We start from the raw sequence: 24,946 nt of genomic DNA on the forward strand, positions 1-24,946 counted from the left end.
AGAATGATCAACGATTACTTTCTCGTACTTCAAAAAATGGCTTGCAAAATTTCCATCAATATTATATCTAACTCGTTTTAAAATCTATCAATATAGGTAGAGGTAAAAGCAACAATTTTCGTTACAAGGCGAGACAATGATGTTTCCTTGCGCATTGTCAGCAATGCGACGAGCTGTTTGCCGCATCAATGAATCTCCTGACATTGGCTTTCCGCCAACAGTAACAGTCAGGAAATACTATTAATCACGATTTGTGCAATCAGCTGGTCGCCGTAAGTCAATGTCGCGGGAATTAAAGTCAACCATTGGAAAACCGGCGCATCGGAGCCAAGGGTAATTAACGTAATTAGGTAAAATGCGACATTCCGAAATAATCCGCCGCGATCTCACGATAAACAGCTCGAGGAATCTTATTATCGAATAATTAGGCGTCCAACCGCTTATTAATTGGCAACGTTGTCATATTAAAAAATATTCAATTTAATCATATGTGATGTGAGATGATGTTAAAAGTATCTTTTGAAATTATATATTTCTATATTCTGTGACTTTACTCGTCTACTCGTCATAAACTCAGATGACACAGTTTTATTGCATACAGTTGACACTAATTACATATAAAATATTAAGCAACTAAAAGCAAGAGACATCATGCGAAATATTTGACGCGAAGCTGCTTTAATTTTCTTCTTGAATAGGCAGATACAAAAATAAGAACAAAAAATTGCTAATATAAAAAAATATTTATTGTCAGCACAAAATACAAAATTTCGAGTTATATGTTTCTTTTTTTTTTGCAATTTATAGAGCGTGTAATTTAAGATGCATATATCCTCAAAGAATTAAAGCAAAATGTGTGAATTATTGCATCGACGCGTTAACAAGAAAAGCCGCAATGATTAAAAAATTTTTGCTTTAGCTCATTAAGCGAAATAATTAATGAACATCATTCTATAAGCTCCTTCAGTGGTAAACAATTACTGCAAATACTTGATATTCGCATCCAGTAATGCTATCAGCTTAATTGGGATGTAAATACCGTTTCGAAGCATATAACAATAAATCGCCACGCCGACGATATGTCAAGCCGAAGGAACTTGAACGAAAAAATATCGAATAAGATAAATTCAGCACATGCACGCAAATATATACGTGCAGGATTATTATTTATCTTGATTTATTACGCACGAGAAAAAAAAGTTGGCTAAAAGTACTTAAACTAGCATATAATCAGATATATTTTATAATTAGAATAAATGAAGCTATTAATCAATTTTTCTGCTATTTAAGTTTCCCAACTTTCTTGCAAGCAGGTAAGTTTTACTTTAACGATTTTCATTGATATCAAGGGATAAAAATTAAAAGCCTTTGATTTTACATGTAAATTTAGCAGGTTGTCAGAGAAATATATCGAAATAAATATCTCGAACGAAATATTCGTATCGACCACGTGTCAGCAAACGAGACCGCGTGTAATCGCAGCGACAACGATGACCGGAAACGCGAAACGACAGAGACGACAAACACTCATGTACACACATACACACGAAACACACGATTCTGTCCTCTATGCTCTTTACTCTTCCTGCTGCACGTCGGCTGTGTTCTTATCGTCTGGTTGCATTGTCGCCATCGGCCTCTGATTCTCCTTGTCAAACTTCTTCGATACACCATTCATACTCTTCCCTTTAATTAACGGATCGAGACTTGATATCGCGAGTGTCTTAAAAAAGGACGAAAGAACGAAATTTACACGGGATCTTCCGAGATTCTTTTGAGACGATAATCGTGTTTCGGCGGGGAACAGACGCTCTCTTCGCGAAATTTGCGAAACGAACGATTCTCGCGCTTTGCTACTCCGAGGCGATTTGACGTTTCTGTCTGCCAAAACTATGTTTAAAAGCATCCAGCGCACACGCACACACGAGGATCCCGTCTATTTTTAGCGACGTGACCGCGCTTTCCGAAAATCGCGCCCTCCCTTTCTCCCATCCGCGATAGCACCCTCACGTCTTCCAGCACATCGGCGTCATCATCGACCGATGCGCGGCAATGCAAATTTTGTGATAAGACAGTGCAGAACTTTTCTTACTTCTTCAAAGAGAACGATAGAACACTGTTGAAAAATTTGACTTAAATTTAACCTGTTAATTTAACATCGTTGATATATTTCAAACGATCCACACAAATTTTTGTTTTAATTCAACATAATATTGATATGATAAATATGATGATATTAATAGTATTTCAATACAAACGAATGCAAACTAGTAATTTGAAATAAATTTTGTGTAAAATTCACAAATTTTTAATAATAAAATTAACTTGGAAAAATATTATTGACGATCTGTAATCACGTTCACTTCTATAATAATAAAAAGAAGTAAAATTAAATTAAGCAAAGTGAAATAAAATTAAGTAAATAAAATAAAATTTTGACAGATAAATCTTGTCACTATTACGGAACATATCTATCATGCAAAATTAAAAATATATTGTATTATTTTTACACTTATTTTTTAATTGTTTTAATAATTTAACATTTGAGTTAAATTCAATTAACAGCAATATATGAAATTAACACATAAATGTGTTAATTAAATATTTAACGCAAGAATTTTAATTGGCATATTTAAAAAAAAAAAAACAAATTTCCCAACAGTAGTTGAACCATTCTATTAGAAAAAAAAGTTTGCATTTTTCATAATACAATAAAACATTTTCGTGTTTAAAAATTAATTTTCCTGGAACATAGCAGAAGATAGATGTATATTTCCAGAATTTTCAAAATAAAATATTATCTGATGGAACATCTAGATTTTGAAATTCCGCAACATCAAGATTTAACACGAGATTTCGAAAAGATAATTGTTTATTCACCAAGTATCGTCAGAGATTATGAGATCGTTTTTCGTTTGCCAAAATCCGAGAAATACTTCTACGTTCCGCGTCTTTATCTAGTCTTTCTAAACGTCATCAGTTCCGCTAGAACGCAAAAGGATATTAAAATAAATCGCTACGAACAGGTGAACACTGCAAACACATTGCAAAATTTCATCTGACAGAATTATATAGAGATGAGGTAATATCAAGATTAAATCCAAAACAAACTATCCGCTCGAAGTAAACTCGCTTGATGAAGGTTTATTCGACTATAAGCGACGCTCCTTGAGATTCGAGAAAAATCACTTTAGTAACCGAAATAGCGTAAAAAATGAGCGGACTCCACTTTTGTTGTGATGTACGAGACGATTTATAGCAAATATAAATATAACTAGATGAAATGTGTCAAAAGTCTGCCAGAGCATCGCTAAATTAAAACACTGATTTTTCGCAAATGTCAAATTTGACAGTATGAAGAATTAATTTACAACCAAAAAAATTTCTCTTCTCGAAACATAAAATGTGCATGACTATTCGGTGCTATTAAGACACCGAGGAAGAAACTGGGGATTCACTTAATTATTAGGCGAGGAAATCTCCTAGGAAATAGCGACTCGCTGGAGGAGGAAGTCGCGTGCGCGGCTGTCACGCTAGCACGTATTTGTCCATGTGCGGCACGTTCGTCGGCGTGTGAAGGCATTCGTCACGAAACAACACGGAGCTTTATTGATACGGAAAGCTATCGATTAAGTGAGAGATGAGAAATAGAGATCGTCGAAGGATCGCCGAAGATCCAATAGAACGATCTGTCGCGATCTGACTCGCTTTTTTAAGGCTTCATCTCCTACAAACGCGCCGTCGTGGTCGACGATCCTGGCACCACTGACTGTCGACACGTTACATGACCCCGGACAACCCCCACGACGACTAACCGAACAGCATCGGCGTGCCGATTTTGTATGCGGCACTTGTTGATAAGCGCGAAGAACGGATTGATTAGCGAACGTGCGAAGTTCCACGAGGGTAGTCGACTACTCACGAGGCTCCCTATCGATTGCTTAAAGGGCGCTGTGGTTCAAGCTGGTCCACGCTCTTCTCTCATCGCGATTATCCTGCGAGATTTCAAACTCAGAGTCGATGCGAGAAACTTGATAATCCTGGAATAAATATGCAATATTATTCAAACTTTCGGGCAATAAACTTTGTCGTGTGTATAATAGATGAAAATCTGTTGATGATTGATAACCTATTCTTCGTCTAAATTGCAAATACAACGTTAATCCTTGTTTATCCCATATAAAGATTAATTAGAGTATAATATAAATTATTATTAATTACCAGTATTGTATAAATTGCAATCTCTTAAAACACGAACGTTTGCAAATTCTTTGCTTGTTAACCTGACTTGACGATGAATGGACTTTCAAAACTATCGATAAACTGAATGAAAATCGAATACAAAATCTTTCATAATTCAGAAATAAATCAGATATTTTTACGCGACGCGAAATAAAGATAATATAGGATTAAGATCTAAAATCCTGTATTGCATGTAACATTTAACGATAACGCAATCTGACATTTATATGACAAGTTGTCAGAGAAATATTTATGATGTAAAGTCATTATTGAGAAGGTTAAAAATTTTAAGATGGAAGACAAAATGTGAAACAGCACTCAATTTTTTATGACGAGATAAAAAATATTCACAAAAGTTTCATCTAAATTAAAACGTACTTAGAATCGTTTAGAAAAATTTATTTAAATCCATGCAAACTTGCATCTTAATACAATAGCCATTTTTTCATCCATTATTTATTTTTCTGATCAATGACAATTTGTCGTAACCGTCCAGATTATATTGTCGCTGTGTTTTTCAGGGACTCCCCGCGTTATCCACGATCCTCATCAAAATATTTGCTATCCAAAATTGCATATTAACTTCATTTAGCGGCCATTGTGCATTTATCTGATCAACGACGATCTGATATAAATTTTGACCGCTATCAAGGTGACTGTTGTTTGGCGGTATTACACCCACGCAGCTCGAACGTCATGTTTCTGCGCGCTATGATCTTAATAACCATCGATCGAGATTGTGTCGGGCGTGAAGCCAATAAAAAGGGCGACGTGACCCCGATGGCGAACATTAGAAATTCAAATTCGACTACGTCGCAAAACATCCTCTCCATTCGCCACGCCCTTTATTCATGATTCTAAGCGGGAAACCGTCGATCTTAACCGGTTCGCGCCACTTCACTCATCCGGAGTACTCCGGAGCTACGGTACTCCGTTCGCAGTCCTACAACTTCCCCTTCGCCAAAGATGTTGTAAGATTACACAGCGATTGTGATATATATGATACTTTATCGATCGCTGAGAAACTTGCACGATGGGCTTTTGCAGGATTTTATATTTATCGATCTTGTCGATCGTGTATATGGAATTCTTCCGATAGGACGAACACGAAAGAATTCGTCGTCAGCAAAAATTGGTCACCGTCCAGCTCCGGCTCTGAATAGACAGGAGCCCTGATCAAGATTTTCACTTCTTTTTTGGAAATCAAAAATCAGAAAAAAACAAATTAAAAATTTCTTTAAGCCTTCCTTATATAAACTCTAAAAATATATATTAAAATTTAAAAAAATAATTAAATTTTAAAAAAATGGGACAACAATAACAAGTTTAGGTACTGTACTCGCCGATATGGAATTCATCTCTTGAAAAAAGATTCCTATCGCCTCTTTGAAGCCGACCAGTCACCTCTCGCTAGCTCTCGTTTGTGAATCGCGCTGCGAGTTCCGCGTTAAAAAAAGAACAGCGGTACGTCGTATTTTACTACGATCGGCGGAGGAGACGATACGCAAGGAGCAAGTGTCCGTAGGAGGTAAAAAACAATCCGCGGATGATGTTCGACGAGGTGGGGAAAGACTTTGCTCTCCAGGTAGGAATATATAAATCGCAGGTAGGGCTGAAATTCGAGTTAGTACGGATTACGTTCTGGGACTATCGGTGATCTGCGGACGAGCGATGATGCGGGTGAGTCTGCCGGCGTGATTCACTCGGAACGAGATTGTTTTGACGTTCCTCGTTCATCTGCATATTGCTCGTCATCTCTAGTGTTCATTTGACATTCGAATAACAGACAACGGAATGCTCTTTATTTATTTTCTCTCAATGACAGTGTGATTCTTAAATATCTGTCTTTGTCTGTGGTTCTATTTTTATTTAGGATTAAAGAGATTATTTAATTATTATTATATGATTATTTAATTATTATTATATAATTATTTAATTATTTAATTATTATTTAATTAAAGATATTATTTAATTATTGTTATATAATTATATAATTATTTAATTATTATTTAATTAAAGAGATTATTTAATTATTATTATAAAAATTGCGAATAATGCAAGAAGAGATTAAACTCTTCGATATATCGCAGCTTTATATCTCTTAGAAAGTCGCGATATATTTTGATCGAAGATCGTTATCATGTACTACTTCATCGTGATGTTTTCGGGGAAGGTAATTTCATTTTGTTTCCAACTCGGCGATCATTCGCATGCAACTCTCGTGAAACTTTGAAACCGGGTTGTCGCAGACAACATCATTTTCCCAAAAAGCCGAATATGCGCTGCGCATTCTTTGTTCATGCCTTTGGGAAATGATAAAATGGTAAACAAACATATACTCCGATGATATCAGTTAAAAAAACTAGAATGGTAAACACTAATCTCTCTTTCTCTCACTCTCTCTCTCTCTCTCTCTCTCTCTCTAATTTAATATTTTTCTCAATTTCTTCCAATTTAAACTTAAAAAAAAAAATATTAAAAATATTAATATAATTTACACGATTAATTCTCAATCTTAATGTTTTTACAGGATTTAGCATCGTTCGTAATTTTCCTCGCTCTGATGGTTGGAGTAGCGATATCGAAACCGTTATGGTCGACTATAATCGATAACAATGACATATATTCCGTACCCGAAGTCAACGCACACTATCTCGCTACGTATCAAGATACGCATTCTCCCTATTATGTTTACAATGTATATATACATGTGAAATATTTATACAACAACTGACGTCGTCCATGTTGTTAATTTTTTTTTTTTAGATCTATACAAACGCAGGAGGTATACCGAGCACTGTTCACGTCAGCGGTAAACCGGAAATTTCTTACGTTCCTGCTTACAATTTTTATTACGGGACGCCGATATACGATCTTCGGATTCCATTAAATCCGGTAATTACTGTTTTAGAAAAATCGCTACAACTAGGTATGAATTGTATTACAGCAATTTGTACTTTGACAGATTTATCCCATGCTACCACCATCGCATCCAGGAGTGCTTCCTCCAGCACTTCCACCAACAGCCACGCAACGACCTTCCGACGATGATGATTACGACGGCATCGAGAAATTAGATACAAAAGTCGACACAGTCGATACAGAAACAAAGAAACCGGGAAACGACGAGCAGGATGACGATTCCATAACTGTGGAAGCGATATGAGGGAAATTATTTTGCTCATCACGTACATAGCTCATACAAACGTGGAACGAATGAAGGTTTAATTATTGAACGATACGTGATCGTGTCTACTTCCTTATTTCGTCTTATATATTATATATTATTTTGCGTGATAAATTTCAAGACGTTAAATATTTTTTCTTATATGTACACTACTGTCCAAAAGTTTGGGAGCAGTTAGGAATTGTTAATTATCAAATGTCAAGTTTGCAGATTTTTTATTATAATCAAAGGATTAGATATGTATTATTATACATTATTAATTTTTATTATTATTTTTATTATTTATTATTATTTTTGTTTAATTAAAAAGTATGACTGCTTCTAAACCTTTGAACGGTAATTTTATATATATATATATATATATATATATATATATACATACATACACATACACAATATTGTATTAAATAATTATATATAATTTTTTATACATAATAAAATAAAAAATATAAAGTTAAAAATTTTATATGTAAAAATAAAGTGCGATAATAAATCAAGACTTATAATAATTTTACTTTATTCTCATTGCCGTCATCTCTACATGTCTCGAATTGTCATTTGAAAATTAATTATGACAATTGTCTTGGAATTGTTATCAAACGCGTCATTTTCCTTTCTGCAAATTTTGCGCATAGTATTATTCGTAAAGATCTGCTTGTGAGAGAAAATAGAGGAGCTATATTTGAAGAACAAAAGAATCGAATTATGATTCGGTATCATAGCGGGGTGGTAACGACAATAACTTGAAGCCGATAAACGGATTTATCTTGCTTACAAAGGAACGCCGAGGTCCCTCACCCCGAGAATCCGCGATAGAGAGCGGAATCAAAGATGGAGGAGACGTTTTCAGAGTCGGTGCATCAGCGCACCGATCTCCTCGTAACCGCGCCATTGCATTGACATCGATGACACGAGGATGATCGTTTGTCGTGGAGCGCTATGGATAATCGCGGTGCTCGTTCTCCTCGCAAGTATCTCGGCGTCTGTAAAGTCACGAAGCAGGCCCACGACGGAAGTTTGGCATCAACAGCGGTCCAGCGCCAAACCTACGCTCGTAAAAGTGATACGTGAGAATCGCGAGGATAATGAGTTTTTCGCATTATCGAATCGCACGCGAATCAGGATTCCGTCGAATTATTTGAGCAGAACGAGAAGAAGCCACGACGACGATTATACCGCGCGAAGAAACGCGAGCGATTATTACGCGGAGCGTAGAGCCGTCATGGAAAGATACTACGCGCGACAGCGTGAGATAAACGCGCGATACGCTAATCGAACGAGCAGCATCTCGGAATCGAAACGTAACGACGTTGCGTCGCAGCATCGGCCGGTGACGAGGAACGCCACTCTCCTTAATCTCGGACACGAGTTTAAGGATTCGAAAGACAGCGCGACCCTTCGCTATCCGTACATAAGGATCCAGCCGATGTACAGCAACGGATCGTGGAACAACGGGATATCGTTCGAGCCGGAGATTCGACGAGATATCGCGCCGAGGGTCAACCTGCGTTTCAAATTCGACGCGAATTCGTCGCAAACAAGAAATAATGATAACATCGAGAGAAACGCTTTGGATTATTACGTCACACCCACACCGTGCACCAACGTGTCGTTGTCTGGTACATTTGAGCCTAAAGCACACACCAAACACGCTATAAATTGCACCCAGGAAACAGAGCAGAAGTCCAATCGCACGAATAATAACGTAAGTTAATCAATAATTTTACAGAATTTTTGCAAGCCCTCAACTTTATGAAACTTTAACACTTTTAGTGATTTGAAAAAGAAAATTGTCATTATATCCCATAATTGATTTTTTAAATATATATATAATAATTTATTATATATTATATATTATATTATATTTTTCCAGAATTCCACTGGCGACTATCAAAATTGGGGAACGTGCGAAGGGAAGATCGTGTATCAACATAACTTGCTTCTAGGGTTGAAGGGTCCCTCGAATCTCGATACGCTTTTTGAAGTAATCATTCAAGGTCCTGTCTGTATCACCTGCGTGGAGGTGTTGCGATATAATGAAACTAGAGCGATGGTGACGTTAGATTCCGGCGGACGTGGTCACGAATTCGTGAAAATTAGGCTAAAAGGTTACGAGAATGAAGGATTTTCCTATATAATAAAGGTTTGGGGTGTCAAAAAGATTGATCAGAGTTGCGATAACTAGTTGAGACACGAAATAATAAGCTCATCTCTCGCCAAATAACAACTCTACACCAGTCATATAAAAAATCTTAAAAAATTATATTTTTTTTAATAAAAAAAATATATATATTAATATGTTGTATATAATGTCGGTAAGATTTAATCTTGTATTCTTACTATATGATAATAAGCGAGTAATTTCAAAGCACAAATAAAAAGACTAATTGTAAGCTAAAACATGTACGTAAAATACATCACAAAAAATTCAAATTTTCTCTCTCTCTCTCTCTCTCTCTCTCTCATTCTTTATCTCTCTATATATAAAAAAAAGATAATTATGTAAATATATTATAAAAATAATCTCTAATTATTCTATTATTAATTCAACATTAACATAAGGTATAGACGATAACATTAACACAGATAAAACTCTCCAACTCTGTCGGACAACGTGCGTCATGTGAAAAAAATTCAAGATTAATTAGTCAAAGTTCAATACAATAGCGTGACTAATATATTAAATATCAATTGATTGCACAACTATTTCAATGCGACATCCCACATATTAATTATTCTTTAATACGTAACAACAAAGACCTCTTTAACTTAAAAAAAAAAAAAAGATAAAAAAGGGAAGAAAAACGATGATCGTTTAAATATTGACATAGCTAATCGCGTTTACGTAACGTTCGTAAATTTCGCAAAATTTCTCCCTCCGTCTTATCACGATTCAGGAATACTCTCAACTTTACGGCTCAAGATTTCTTCGGCACGGATGTCGGAAGAGGCGGAGGCGGTACATTCGGTATTTTCTCTTTACCGTTCCTCGTCCGATCCCTCTTCTCGTCGTGGAAGCTCGGCAACAGATGATCGGAATCGATGTTCCCCGGCGTAGTGGCCGGGATCGGTTCCAGGGATCCGTAAGGCTGATAATCGACGTAATAAGTGCCGGGCACAAGGTGCGGATTAAAGCCGTTGTACGTATAGATGTACGGCTCGTAATAAAAGGACTGATAGTTTGGGTAGAAGCTCAATGGCACTTGCTCATCCTTCTTCGGGGAGTTCTTCGGCGGATCGCTGTTCTTCGACTCGTCGCTCTCGGTCTTGCGATCTTCGTCGCGTTCCTTTCCCACGCCAAAACTGGTCGACTCGGCCAGACGCGACGTCGAGGACGAGGCCTGGTCGTTCCCGGCGATACCGAGCGCCGGATAACGCACCACTTCCGGTCCGGCGAAATGAGACGCTATTTCGGTATAATAGAACGGCGGCACGTAACCGACGGCGGTTCGATGGATGATCGGTTGTATCACCGGGAATGCACGTGACGGCGACAAATTCTGATTGCTCGTGATCACGGCGTTGTACACTTTCGGCACCTTGAGGAGACCCGGGGCGGCGACCGCGATGGTCATGAGCGCGCACGTGATCAGCAGCTTCATCTAAAACAAGGGTTTGCGTTAATTTTGACAAAATTATTTTAATATCAGCAAAAAAAAAAAAGTGAAGCGAATTTATGATGAAAACTTCACGATAAGAATCTCTTTATCTCAAGAAACGCAGAATTAGAGATCGATGTCTTATTGCTTTCTAATAAAAAAAAAAAATAATTAAAAATATGCAAATTGAAGAACAACACCAGGATGAAGATAAGATTTTTTTCTACAAAGAAACAGCTGACGTTATCGGTTTCTGGAAAGGGAACGCTGGCGCAAGCAACTTGCATGAAACGGCGCATATAAACGAGTCGAAACACGTGCATAGAATATTATCCCGGTCGTGTTCATAGGGTGTGTACTCGAGTTATAGCGTCTGTAGCGGATTCCTATCGTGTTTTAAGTTCAAGCTCCCAGAGTAACGGCTGTAATAGTGCATTGTAAGGCCGCGACACGGTGTACCAAATGATATTGAATTCAACTAGAGTAAAGATGTTATAAATTCTAATCCTGCTACACACACATTATGAATATATATATATATATATATATGTGTGTGTGTGTGTGTGTGTGTGTGTGTGTGTGTGTGTGTGTGTGTGTGTGTGTGTGTATGTGTATAAATTTGCAATCAATATTTTGTAATCAACATAAATCTGAGGATGCGCATAATTTTTAATGACAGATGAAAAATTAATACTCTGCGAAAAAATCAAACATAAATATTTCATCAACTTCTGGTTCTTTTGCCACTTTTTGCATTATAATAGAAACTTTTCGAATAACATATACGTAAATTTATATTCGAGACATATATCGAATTAGAAATGTATATATATATGTGTGTTCTGAGAAAAAAATCTTTCCGCGCAAACAGGAAATAGATAGCAAACGAAAAGTTGAAAAAAAAAACAATTGACTTAGTACTTAGTTTATCAATTTAGCGAGTGAGTAAGCGAGATCACGCGATAACCACGTTGCACCATGTGACTCATCAGCATTTAGCATTACATCGCACGTATCGCTTCCTACACCTATTTAAAGTCCACTATTCGCGTTCACCTTCGTCAAAATTACGGGCGGTCCATTTAAGCGGAGTGTACTCGCTTGTACTCACCGTTGCGTCGCGTTGTTATCAGCTTCTCTCCTGCGCGTTTCCTTGTGGGGATCTCCGAGAAGCTGACACCACAAGTAGCAAGAGCACTGCATGAGCATGTAGTATATATGGCCCATGGGGTTCCAGGGTTCAAGTCCCGGCTCCCCCACTACGAACGATTCTCGGCGAAAGTACTCTCCGATCCGTACTATAATGTCCAACTTGGGAGACCAGCCTATATTATACCGGTAGAACTGTAGAAGGACAGCGGTTTGCAACGCATCTCCTTCAACAGTTCATCGAGTGCATTGAACCATCGCGAATGATTTCTTTAGAAAGATAAAGTACGTCCAGGAAAATTGCGCGTCGCCTTTAAAATTATGTAGGCACGCGCAGATGATTCGATACTTGAAGAATAGGCATACTATTCTTATATAATACTGTCAATAAGCCGTAATTATAGTATGTGTGTCGTTAACACTTTTGATCTCGAATGTATCGCTACGCTAAAAATTATAGCAAGAGTAGAGCCTAATTGTCTTCATATACATTACGAATAAAATTTTAAAAGTTGTAATCTGACAGATGTCGCGATTATAACGGTATTATACGATACATATGTAGATACGATATTCACGTAATGTCAAATAATATGGAATTTATCAATCAATCACTATCGATCAAATTTTGAGCGTATACAAGTAAAAAAATAAAATCCTTTTATTTTATCCTACATATGGATATTTGTCAATCATTTCTGACACATCAATCTGAGCTGTTATCCTAGCGACGAAACGTTCGACGACCAGAGAACAAGGTGACATATATTAATCATCAGTCTTTACAGCTGACATTTGCGCATTCTGTCACTTATAAATCCATAAATAATCCGATAATAAAATGCATCAATCTTGCCAGGAAAACAGAGTGGTTTGCCTTGGTATTTTATTTTTTAAATTCACTTTCCAACTACGGATATTTAGTTGCTATGCGCTTATCTTTGATGCAAGATAAAATATACGCACACATAACGCAAGATATATAAGTCTAATTAATGTTTAAAAATGTAAAATATTATTACGCAATTTTCTCTCTCCTGACATAACATGTTGTGCCAGGAGAAAGAGAATACGAAATAAATACAAATAAATACGAATTTTTATTGTATTGTAACTTTATATAATACTGTTTACGCTCGGATAAAATTTATTTATGTCTAACACTTTCTATCAAATATTAACGTGTATATATACGTGTGCGTATTCTCGAATAAAACTCCGAAATTGTAATTTCTCTCGTTTATATATAATGAATATATTCCGTTACGTATTTGCGCATGCGAAAGGCGAATGGGAGACAAAACGCCGGCGATTGCGAAAGAATTTTTGCGTAAATCGCGCAATAAGAGAATTCAGAATTCCACGCGCGCGTATTCGGCAGGTGGGGCAGAAAAAAAAAGTCTCTCATTCGAATTCAGCGACATCGTATTATAGTTCGGTAAATCGATACATTTGAGGCTCAGCGTACATACGTGGAAGTAAGAGGTCCTCACTGGTCCAGCGCATAGCTGGTGACACTTAGCTTAACGAACGCATTACACTATACATAATAACAACGCACTTTTACATCTGATTACGACGTGGAAAGCGCGATCATAAGCAAAGAAACTTGATCCATATCAGCAAAACCGTAACATGCGTCATAAATATTCTTAGCCATAATAATCACGTATACATTCTCCGCGCTATGCTTAAAACCGACGCTATATAAACGACTTAAGTCTAAACCGCTCTTACATATTACTATCTATATTACTCAGTTTGATTATATTCTCGACAGTATTACTGTACGCGATAATACAAAAAGTATATAATCGTATTGTAAATGTGATATGTCGATCGATGTCTCGGTCAGATCGACTCGATGGGTATGTAACAGATTCTCCGCAGCAGCAGAATCGGGAAATTCGGGAGGAAGACGATCATCAGCAGCACCAAGGGCGACATCAGCAGTAGAATGTTGGCGTACACCACCAACCACCAGATCGACAACGTTCCCAGAACCGGCTCTAGCATTATGATCCTCCACCGGTCAAGAGCTCGAACGTATGAGAATACGAGTGGAAGCAAGGCACTCGCGAGTTTTCCGGTTTTGAGAAAATAAAACACTTCCCGACCATGGTCGTTAGGTTGTTTAGGCTGTGTGATGCGCGGCCTGAAAACACAGAGAAGAATTTTTTTAATAATCTTTTCGATGATAGACATTAAAAAAAAAAGAAGAGAGACAAGAGAACTCAAGTAAACTTAATATTTAAAAAGTGTAATGTAACATCGCGCCTCGAAACGTCATTTTTCGTTGTTAATGTCTCGTTTAAGTTCCAAGGTAAACATACAAATAAGTTATACGATGTTGCATAATGCATACGAGATGTGCTTATATTTTCATAATATTAAAGCAACTATATATGTTAATTAAAACGCGTCTGTACATTTGTAATGCAAATTTTGCGCAGCATTGTGACACAAAATTGATAACATTATCTATTTAAAGCAGAAAATGGTGCTAGCCAATATTGATTATATCAATCCTGAGGATGCACTACTTATCGATTATTGATTATGCAACAAAGTTGTATTACGTATTACGTGACAGCAATGTACTAAAGCCGCTCAAAAATATTAATTCTGAAGTAACCGTGTGTTAAAATCTTTTTCAAACAGAATGAAGTATACATAATAATCTATTGGTACATTTTTCTGTTCTTTAATTTTTTTCATCTCAAATAAAAGCAACGAATATCAAATAGAAAAGTCAACAACATTAATACAGCTTGAAGAGCTATTGCACACTGTTTCCCAGATAGCACAATATATTCTTTAACTATTCTATTTGACCTCAAATATTATACTTATTATTTTGAGGATATTCTTAGAGAATTATTTTTGAATCTTCGTAGAATATTCTCGTGTTAAAAAAAAATATTTCATAAATCTTCTTGGAACATATTGTATTTAAAACGATCTCATTTTCAAGTTCTTTGCAAATACATAAATCATTTTTTTCCCTTTATTAGAATATTCAAATATTCACTAAAGAGTATATAATTATAAAATGTTTATAGAATAGGTTTGTGCTATCTGGATCCTAATAAATCCAATAAAATCACGTATATTGATTCGTCAGAGAGATATACTCTTTCCTCACGAGTTTGCGCGACCTCCATATTCCTTCCTTTCCCTCTCTTATTCTGGCGAAACTACACGATTGTCCTTGTATCGAAGATAGTGTGGTAAATTCACCTTATGACAGGAATGTTGTACAAATTTGCGTAACAACGCGAATCAAAGAAGGCAAAACTATGTTGAAAAAAAAAAGAGAAAGAGAGAGAGAGAAAGTAAAATGAAGAGAATGGGAAAATATTGGATGCGAAAAATGATTCCGATCTCTGTGACGTATGTACACATGTAATATTGCAGATGGTCGTTCGACGTGCATCGAGGAAAGTGAAATTTTCACGTTTGCGTAAGAGCTGTATAATACCTAGTATTCAGCGCGGCGTCATCATGTAACGCAATCTAAATGCGCAACGTAATGTCAATGATCAAGCGTAACGAGATAAGTAGCTTGCTCCTTGCGCAGTAATCGTAAATTTACGTAAGCCAGCAACTTCTTCGGAAAAAACTAGAGCGCATAAACTGATAATGTATATTTAATTCGATGAGAGCAATTTAAGTAAATACGACATTGTCCTCTCTATACTCTAATCATTGTATTATCTATTATTGTTTATATATATATAATTATCCATCATAAAATTGCGTTAAACAAAATAAAAAAAAAATTTTAGAATATAATATATTCGCATTACATATAATTGTAAATTTATTTTTCTGCAAAGAACAAACAACGTGTTTATATATACAATATTAGATTACATCACGGATGTGGAGTAACATTCTTATTGTCATCAAGCGGTTACGTCAAATCGCCTTTTACTTGCCTCGAGTTTGTTATAAGACTGTATGTGTTACCTGCTAGAAATATCAAATAATATAATTTTGCACGATAAGAATAATCGCACAGTCGTGACAAAAGCCATCTGCATTTATTCACGATAATGTACAGGCGGCAATGCACATAATAATAATAAAAAATATCGTGAATTTCGTAAATTTCGAAAATTTACAAGTATATAAAATATAATTAAATCGAAAATTATACGTGAATCGAAAATATATTTAGAAAGAATCTGGAGAGATCACGCTTAGTAACATTATCAAAAATTCAACTTTATTCAACAAATTCTTTTCCCCGCAAAATTATTGGCCGAAGAAAAGAATTGCAATTAACCGCGGGATTAACGTCAGGCAGATCAATCGGCGACGAGATGCAACACCAGACGTGTGCGATAAGTGTGCTTTTATGCACCTCCACCCTACCTTCCGCTATCACAACGGCTTCAGGACACTCGCAGCAGGCTGCATCGCGTCATCAGGATTCGTCGAGATAAAGCGCTTTATCCTCTCGCGTCGCGACGCATCGTCGTTTACGCGTCAAATATGACAACTGGACATGGAACAAGCGCCGCGTGCCGCAGCCAATTCCTTGGCATACGTACGCACGCCCGCATGCACGCACTTGGTTGTTTTTTTTTGTTTTTTTTTCTTTTCTTTTCTTTTCTTTATTTTATTTCGCGTAGCGTGGCAGTGCAAAATCACAGCTGACTTGGCCGATCCGCGCGCGACATGAGCAGACGCGCGCTCGCTTTACGTGGACTGAGAGCGTTAAAGTTCGCGGACAATCTCCGGGCGGGCTTTCCCTTTCCTCCGGTTCTTTTAAGACCGGCAACAGTGGCGTGTAATACCGGCTAGGCGGCCGCGTTAAATCACCCGGTTACTTACACGCACACGTGTCAACCCGATGGCATTGACGGGTTTTCGCTAGCGCCCGCTTCTGCGGCGCTCTCTTGCTCAACGAAGGGGCGAACAAAGAGCCTGGCCAGCTGGCAGGGAGTGGCATTTAGAGCGCACTGACGTACGCTTGTGAACGTTGAACAAAGAAACATATTTGATATCGGAGTGGAAAATTTTATCATTTTTTTTTTTTCCGCACAAATATGATCGATTATTTCTGACAATGCGCGAAGAGAAAAAAAAAATAAAAAGGTGTTATGAAAGAAATCGCAATTCGAGTCCTGCGTAATTGCGGTCAAGGCCCATTCGAATTTGTATCTATGCCAAATTCCCAAATCGAAATGTCATTCTCGTGATGATTCTCCACGCATACAATTTTTACGTTTTATATTTATAAAATATTTGATAGAGGAAAGAGAAGGGAAATTATTTTTACACATATTTAAATGAAGATTGAATGATGCAATTTTTTTGGCAGTATTCATTAGAAAATCGTTTGATATATAAAAAAGGATGCATCTCGCGCTCTCGTTTCTCAAAATTACCAATCTCTGAAGACTTCGAATTTCAAATATTACATTTTTCCGCCAAGTTTGTCGAGAAAATTCTAGATACGAGGAAGATAAGAAAAAAAAAATAGAAATTGCATACTCGGCATAATTGTTTTCAAATTTACAGCCCGCTTCGATTTGTACGTCTATGCGCGCGCGAGCATTACATGCAGAGATAAATCCGAGACGAATGATATTACACGCTCGCAATTATCGCCTGACGGAATGCCAACAGGTATACAAAGACTGCTCCGATGATTGGCGCGAAAAAAACTCCGACAAAAGATATATGCCAGAAGAATCCAATTATACATATGTTTTAGCCGACAATACCCGATATCGCGCATTATAAACAGAAGTCGTAAACGGACTTACTGACACGTACGCGCATCATTTGCGTATCTCGCGATGAACACATGGAGCGATTTAACTGACCGCGCATTCGTTTCTCCGACAAGAGAGAGAGAGAGAGAGAGAGAGGAGAGAGAGAGAGGAGAGGAAGAGGGAGAAGGAAAGAGAAAAGGAGAGAGAAGGGAGAAGGAGAGGGAGAGGGAGAAAGAAAGAGAGAAGGGAGAAGGAGAGGGAGAGAGAAAGAGGGAATAAAAAAGGAGGGGAGGGAGAGAGAAGTTCATCGCTCTTGTGAGATGACCTTCGGATGTGATTTTACTTATTTGCTGAAGAAGAATAATAATTGGACGCGTGTAGCGCTTCGGCAATATGTCAGATTTGTGCGCATATGACTGACAGATGGTACACGAGAGTAAATTCTTAGCAAAAAAACATCTACGAGCCGTATCCGAAAACTTTGTCTCAGGAACGCGTCACTCGATGTCTCCTTTAAATACATATTTATTGCGCTTTATAGGCTCGGTTTATGTCGTGTATTTTTATTTAGTCAGTTTTTTTCCGAAATAAATATTTTGTTTTTAATTTTTTATCGTAATTTATTTATTCTCTTTGAGAGAGACAGAGAAGGAAAGAGTATTTGTATTAATTGACGCATGCATAAGAATTGATTAATTATTATTTCATGAAAATATCTTGGATTTAAAGCTCTTTTTTTACGAGGAGACAAAAAAAACTGACAAAACATATAAGTATGAAATAAATTTCGTAGAAGTATTTTTTTCTTTCCTTGAATAAAAAGAGCTTTAAAAATCCAAGATATTTTCATAAAATAATAATCAATCAGTTTTTATGTATGAGTTAATAAATTGATTGGAAATTAATTTCGAAGAGCATTATTTATTCGATTGTGTCTCTTACATCAGTCTTGATGAGGCTTGGCTAGGACGCTCTCTCTCTCTCTCTCTCTCTGTCTATTCATTGATTCGTTCATTCATTAAGCATGATAAGCTTTTACTCCGCATTATGAGCGTGATGAAAAGTAGACAGCAACTTTTGTAAATTCGTATTATTGATACAATTCAGTGTCTTTTCGACCGTGCACTGTCCTCTATGCGAAAATATACAAAATACGAAAGTAAAAGGAATATCGGTACAATCGCGGTGCAACATTATTGACAAGCACCAATCGTTGCGATGAATAAATTTATCATTCAAACATATTTAGAGTCATAATAAAGCCGATATTATGTTGAAACATATTAATACAACTCTGATTAAATTTTTAATTAAATATTTTTTACATTAATCTCTCCCTTATTCTCTTACGTTCTTTTATCAGCTGAGTATAAAAAGAAACGATTTTACCGACATGCGTGAATGTGTGATAAAATATTTAATATATATATATATATACATATATATATAATGTGATATTCTACTGTATGTATGCAGCTCGGTTTTATATAAATGCAAATTGATTATTAAAAATAATCAATACCTAACCTAAAATTCTCCATTTATTAAGATATTATTTTATCATCTGTCATCTGTCATGTATACATTGCACTTATAGATATCTCTGAAATTTTTTGACACTTGAACTTCTCGCATAACGAAAAGAGAAGAAACATAATATATCAATTATTAATATGGACTATTACATAGTTATAATAATTAACAACCTAGGTTAGATTTAATCTTTTTTACATCTACATTACATTACGTAGATCAATAAAATCTTAGAAAAAAGCAGACCTCATACAACGAATGATCATTCAGGAAGATTCAACATCCGAGTTTAGGCTAACCTAAACTACCTATGCAAGGAAGTCCTAAATAATGTTTGGATAATTTTTACATTCATGTTTTTAGAATGTACAAGAAAGAAGATCTCTGACACTATATAAGAACAGACAAAAACTAACACGAATATATAAGAATGATGTAAACATTTGTACACTATTCGAGGAATCTTCTGCGATCTTAATCTGAAAAAATGCAAGTCCAAAATCTTATTTTATTCAATATTTTTGAAAAGTAAGCTTGAAAAATCGATTTGTCATTCCAATCTTTTCTCGAAAAAGATTGCGAATCGCATGACATTTTGTTTGTTACTATCTTTTTTTTGTTTTATTCTTGTCGGCATATAAGACTGCTCGTTATATCCGCCACTTATTGCACTTAACGGTACATATTGCATGAGCAGTTTACTTTTTAAGCTTTCTTGACGCCTTATCGATATCATAAATGATGAGAAATCTCTGTTTCTCAAAAGAGAAAACTATCTGCGGATTTGCTACCCGATTCCTCAGTGCATTGTTGAACTTACACATGCCTAGCCGAACACACGCGTCTGGGGGAAATTTAAGAAAATATTTTTCTAATTGTCGAAAGGCTTTAAGATAATCATAGAAAAATATTGCTGTCGATATTTGTGTGAATATTTGCAAGTATTTATCCAATAAACGATTTATATCGAACAATTAAATCGTATTCCTGCGTGAAAGAGAGGTTATTTTTTTTAATAAATATAATATTTATATAAGCGTACGGAAATATGAGATACAAACAAAAAGTAAAATACAAAGAGCAAAGAAAAAATATGTATGTAACGTACAAGACCGTAAAAGGCAAGTGCCATTTAAGGCACTTTTTCTGTTTGAGTAAGATAAGTTAATGGTTAATTAGATACGCGGATACTTACATGTGTCTATTGCCAGTGATATCAAGTAATGGACAAGTTCGAATATGTCCATTACTTGCAATTGAATATCTTGGTGCCCCACGTTTTCGGAGGCTAGAAAGCATTCAAATAGTAACCATCTGAAATACTAAGAAATATAATAATAAATTTCATAATTTTGACTAAACGTCTCACCCGTACATTATTTAAAAAAAGTTCGATCGAAAACTTAAGAACGTGATTTTTTGAAGCCTATTTGGTTATGGTTGAGAAACTCTAATTGAAAAATATTGTTTTATAAATATTTATACAAGCTGAAACTGTTCATTAATCGTCGAAAAACTGCTACTTCAGAACATAAAAATGATTAATTTAAAAAATGATTTTTCTTTCTTAAAGCTGCGCAAATCAGTTGATATAATAATATAACTTTAATATTACTAATTGGCAAGATATCTTGATATTTTTCTCTAAAAAAAATATTTTTTTCAAAATAGAAGGAAGGGAAAAGTAAGGTTATAATAGATAACATAGTGAGGTTTGTTTCAACGTATGATCGTTTGGGGCCCTGAAAAGGGCCAGTTTGTATATCAGAAGCAGAAGCAGTGTCAGAAAATTATTTCTTTGCTGCTTTAGCGCTCTTGGTAGCCGCCGCCTTGGTGGTTTTCGGCTTGGGCGTCTTTGTCTTGGCAGCCGGGGCTTTCGTAGCCTTCTTGGTCTTGGAAAGATTCTTCGTCTGCGCGGCGGCCTTTTGCTTAGCCGCCGCGGCCTCTACCTTCTTCGCCGCCGCTGTTTTGGCGGTCTTCTTCGGCGCCGCCGGCTTCTTCTCGGCTGTTTTCTTAGCCTCCGTCACTTTTTTCGCAGCCGGCGCCTTCTTCGCGACCTTCTTCTCGGCGGCCTTCTTCGTGGCCGTCGTCCGTTCCTTCACAACGCGCTTCACCACCTTGCTCTTCGGACTGGGCTTGGCGGTGGCAAGCTTAAACGAGCCCGATGCGCCCTTTCCCTTAGTCTGCACCACGGCGCCGGATGTGACCGCCGCCTTCAGGTATCTCTTGATGAAGGGGGCGAACTTCTCGCCGTCGACCTTGTAATTCGTAACGATGTACTTCTTGATGGCCAACACGGACGAGCCCTTGCGATCTTTCAGCTCCTTGATGGCGGACGTGACCATCTCCGCGGTCGGCGGATGCGTCGACTTCGGCCGCTGAGTCTTCGCTTTGGATTTCGCTGCTTTCTTCGCTGCCGGAGTAGAAGCTGCGTTCTCCACAGCTGCGGTATTACCGGACGCGTTCTTATCCTCCATGGCGATATATGCGATAGAGAGAGAGAGAGAGAGAGAGATAGATAGATAGATAGATAGATGGAGAGAGAGAAGATTGTACTTCGTAGACGAAGAGTACAAATATAAACTTTCGTTCTAAACGCTCACAGATGACGCTATTCACGAACTGTCGTTCGACGCGCTACTTGTACTGTGAGCGCGGACCATGGAGAGAGGCCCTCCCAATGTTGCGAGTAACATGCCGCTGGGAATGAAAGAGCCCTCGGTAATTGTTCGTTGTTTAAACAATATTTTGCACAATAAAGGTCGTTGGGTGGATGAGCGGGAACGTAGAAGCGAGTAGCTAGTTTCGTTTGACGGGCGTCTCGGCGCACTTCCGCGCGATATAAATCGATTTTTCTTCGGTTCCGTGCGACGCGAGCAGCTGATCCATTCGGGAGAGTCGATTCAACTAGCCAAATAAGTTAATAAACAATACAATTATCGACGAACGGCGCGTTTGGGCGGTTAACGAAACGTCGTGATAGCTGTGCTAGCTGCTCGAAGCTCTTTACTTCGTACGTGATAGCAGATTCACGCTGAATATTCCAACTTTCGTGGGTGGCAGAATACAAGCGTCGGCGCAACACAATGTGAATACCGATTACAAAGTACATTTGCAGACAATTTTATGGAATAGTGTAAAATGTCATTATCGATCGGGAGGAGTGCGGATATCGTTACGTCGTAATATTATACGCATAATCGTGAAATTTCCACGAAAAAAACTCTATATGCGCCAGACGATCCCTTGTAAAGCGTTCGATTGCATCCGTGCATTTACACGTTGCTGTTATAATAAATCATCTAGGGGACAGGATAACGAAATAAATATATATAACGAGTGGTACTAATGAAAAATAACATTAGATAAAGCACGAACCACCATGATATATATATATATATATATATATATATATATATATATATATATATACATGTATATATATAGCTGTCTTCTTAAAATTCTTAAATCTCCATGGAAATTGATGCCAGGGTTCACTTCTCTCATCCTCGAACTCATCTCGGGAGAACGTGAGACTCGAACTGCGATTGAAATATTGTCGATTTCATAAATGATGGCTTCTTTTGTATCCTAAAACTAAGCCAATCGACAATGTAATTCGATTCTCGTTCGTAAAATCCGTCGACAAAATTGAAGGCGAAAAATAAATACCTCTCATATAAATTTTTATGTCGCAGCGACGTTTTAAAGGCTTATCTGTAACCTGTCAGTTAAATATTTCTTTTTTCCAACGGTATATCTAATTTAACATTATCAAAATAGTGTTTTCATGGATATGTTTCTGCATTTCAAAGTATCATTTCATTGTTTTCGTACAATGAATATTTATAATTAATCCCTAGGTACGCACAAATTATGCGTATCACTCAAAAGCCATGTGACTCCAAGTTAACGGAAGACTCGTAGTCGCGTGAAAGGCGCTTAACTTGAGATAACGCGACGTTTTATATTTATTTACGAATATATAATTTAAACTTTTATCATAAAAACTAGAAAAACCCGTTTACAAAGAAAGTTGCAAAGAAAACGCCACCTAATTCCGCCTTATCTTACTACGCTATCTTTACCATAATCCTAATGTTCTTTGTTGATCTAAAATAATATCGTCTCTTTATCTACAAATAATTAATGTCATTTTGGGAGTAACGAGGTTTCTGTGCCACTTTCCAATTTTAACCGTGCTGTCAATGTTTCAATTAATATAAAATCGCAATATTTATATATATATATATATATATATATATATATATATATATATTGTTTATTATATAATTAATTTTTATTACAAATTTTATTATATAATTATATTGTTTATTATATATAATATTATTATAGTAATTAATTTGTCTGTATTAATCGCATAACCAAACTTCGACTTAAAAGTTAGATATAATGTCACGTTTCCAAAGTTTTACGAGTTAATATTTCGTATATACATATTATTTAAAAGAGACTGTATGATGTATTGATGCAGGAAAAAATATAGATATAACATGCATATAGATACTTGATAGAAAAAAAAGATCAGTTTCGAAAATAAAATAATATTAGAAGCCGTAATTCATTGATTTCCTTTTTGTAGGTTAGTTTGTTTAAAATACTTCTATAATCTCTTAATGCATAATACATATATGGTAATCATTAATACTAGTCTCTTGATATCATGTTATGCAATTGCAAAGAGTGACGATTTTTAATATGAATTATTTGTAATCTCTTGAACAATATACATCTCAAAGTATATTCCTATACTGTAAGTACGTAATAACATGCATGATCGATATTTTCTTTCGACCCTAAAGACGTTGTAGTGGATTATTATTATTGCTTTCTAATTATTTAATTGATTAATTCATGGAAAATAAAAAAGAAAATAAAAAGTTGGCAATGTCTTTTAACAGAAGTGCAGTACGTATTACATTTTGCAATCCTAAGTTTCATATTTAAATTAGAGCAATTTTTTAATTTTTTTTTTTGAAGCAATAAGTAAAACTTGAGTATACATTAAAAAATGATTTATATGTATTGCTTATAATATATATTAAAAAACATTACTATGACTCAATAATTTATTCTGATATTCGTGTGGAATAAAATATTTTGTTGCATAACCTCTACAATAGATATCGTCAATTATAGAAAATATTTTACATCTACATCATTATTAGGAAACTTGATTTTAGCCGCATAATGACATTCCTTCATATTTCCTCACGTTTGACATTAAATGTGACATTTGCTCCTAATTCCTGCATTTTTAATATTAAAACTAATATTAATATTTAATATTTTTTAATGATTACGCAGTTACATTTAACTTCGGGAAGCTAATTTACGTAGCATTATGGCATAAACGAATATTTGCAATAAATTGTGAATCAAGCTTTAGTATTCACATATTTAAAATGAGAAGATATTATTTGAGACTGACTTGTTGACTGTAATTTTAGCCATGTTGAATATTTGATCTCATTTATCTTCGAAAC

General features: G+C 36.1%; 5 protein-coding genes across 15 annotated transcripts in view; 2 read left to right on the top strand and 3 right to left on the bottom strand.

Annotated features, from left to right (window-relative positions):
* Positions 1-1,987, bottom strand: part of LOC126857803 (cytosolic carboxypeptidase 1-like) — a 30,089-nt gene extending 28,102 nt beyond the window's left edge. For 2 of the 10 annotated variants that reach the window (XM_050607532.1, XM_050607530.1), the window contains exon 1: positions 1,581-1,987. In XM_050607532.1, coding sequence (XP_050463489.1) covers positions 1,581-1,906 — 326 coding nt within the window. In that variant the 5' untranslated portion in view covers positions 1,907-1,987. Of the gene's footprint in view, positions 1-1,543 lie in introns of all 10 variants that reach the window. The other 8 variants (XM_050607536.1, XM_050607534.1, XM_050607533.1 and 5 more) reach the window with 7 other exon arrangements.
* Positions 1,988-5,689: 3,702 nt separating this feature from the next.
* LOC126857878 (uncharacterized) lies at positions 5,690-7,811 on the top strand. Of its 2 annotated transcripts, none has more exons than XM_050607735.1 (4): positions 5,690-5,827; positions 6,773-6,940; positions 7,009-7,137; positions 7,208-7,811. In XM_050607735.1, the coding sequence occupies exons 1-4, from the start codon at positions 5,789-5,791 to the stop codon at positions 7,406-7,408; spliced, it is 537 nt and encodes a 178-aa protein (XP_050463692.1). In that variant the 5' UTR covers positions 5,690-5,788; the 3' UTR covers positions 7,409-7,811. The 2 variants fall into 2 exon arrangements, with proteins under 2 accessions (XP_050463692.1, XP_050463693.1); XM_050607736.1 differs by lacking the exon at positions 5,690-5,827 and adding an exon at positions 5,877-5,922 and having other exon boundaries at positions 7,208-7,738.
* A 157-nt stretch (positions 7,812-7,968) lies between these two features.
* Positions 7,969-9,822, top strand: LOC126857854 (uncharacterized). The gene is made up of 2 exons (XM_050607692.1): positions 7,969-9,134; positions 9,303-9,822. The coding sequence occupies exons 1-2, from the start codon at positions 8,346-8,348 to the stop codon at positions 9,612-9,614; spliced, it is 1,101 nt and encodes a 366-aa protein (XP_050463649.1). The 5' UTR covers positions 7,969-8,345; the 3' UTR covers positions 9,615-9,822.
* Positions 9,823-9,845: 23 nt separating this feature from the next.
* LOC126857872 (uncharacterized) lies at positions 9,846-17,047 on the bottom strand. The gene is made up of 3 exons (XM_050607721.1): positions 16,558-17,047; positions 12,140-14,332; positions 9,846-11,031 (listed from the first exon to the last, which is right to left on the bottom strand). Exon 3 carries the CDS (start codon positions 11,029-11,031, stop codon positions 10,348-10,350), a length of 684 nt encoding a protein of 227 aa, XP_050463678.1. The 5' UTR covers positions 12,140-14,332; positions 16,558-17,047; the 3' UTR covers positions 9,846-10,347.
* A 4,129-nt stretch (positions 17,048-21,176) lies between these two features.
* LOC126857871 (histone H1E-like) lies at positions 21,177-22,043 on the bottom strand. The gene has a single exon (XM_050607720.1). The coding sequence runs from the start codon at positions 21,914-21,916 to the stop codon at positions 21,230-21,232; it is 687 nt and encodes a 228-aa protein (XP_050463677.1). The 5' UTR covers positions 21,917-22,043; the 3' UTR covers positions 21,177-21,229.
* Positions 22,044-24,946: the final 2,903 nt, after the last annotated feature.

The sequence above is a fragment of the Cataglyphis hispanica genome, chromosome 23, assembly GCF_021464435.1.
Source record: "Cataglyphis hispanica isolate Lineage 1 chromosome 23, ULB_Chis1_1.0, whole genome shotgun sequence".
Classification (NCBI taxonomy): domain Eukaryota; kingdom Metazoa; phylum Arthropoda; class Insecta; order Hymenoptera; family Formicidae; genus Cataglyphis; species Cataglyphis hispanica.

Bases quoted from the DNA above. Each gene is read 5' to 3' on its own strand.
- LOC126857878 (XM_050607735.1), top strand. From the start codon at position 5,789: ATGATGTTCGACGAGGTGGGGAAAGACTTTGCTCTCCAG. The intron at 6,941-7,008 runs GTATATATACAT...TTTTTTTTTTAG, and splicing joins CTCCCTATTATGTTTACAAT to ATCTATACAAACGCAGGAGG. The intron at 7,138-7,207 runs GTAATTACTGTT...GTACTTTGACAG, and splicing joins TTCGGATTCCATTAAATCCG to ATTTATCCCATGCTACCACC.
- LOC126857871 (XM_050607720.1), bottom strand. From the start codon at position 21,916: ATGGAGGATAAGAACGCGTCCGGTAATACCGCAGCTGTGGAGAACGCA.
- LOC126857854 (XM_050607692.1), top strand. From the start codon at position 8,346: ATGATCGTTTGTCGTGGAGCGCTATGGATAATCGCGGTGCTCGTTCTC. The intron at 9,135-9,302 runs GTAAGTTAATCA...ATATTTTTCCAG, and splicing joins CCAATCGCACGAATAATAAC to AATTCCACTGGCGACTATCA.
- LOC126857872 (XM_050607721.1), bottom strand. From the start codon at position 11,031: ATGAAGCTGCTGATCACGTGCGCGCTCATGACCATCGCGGTCGCCGCC.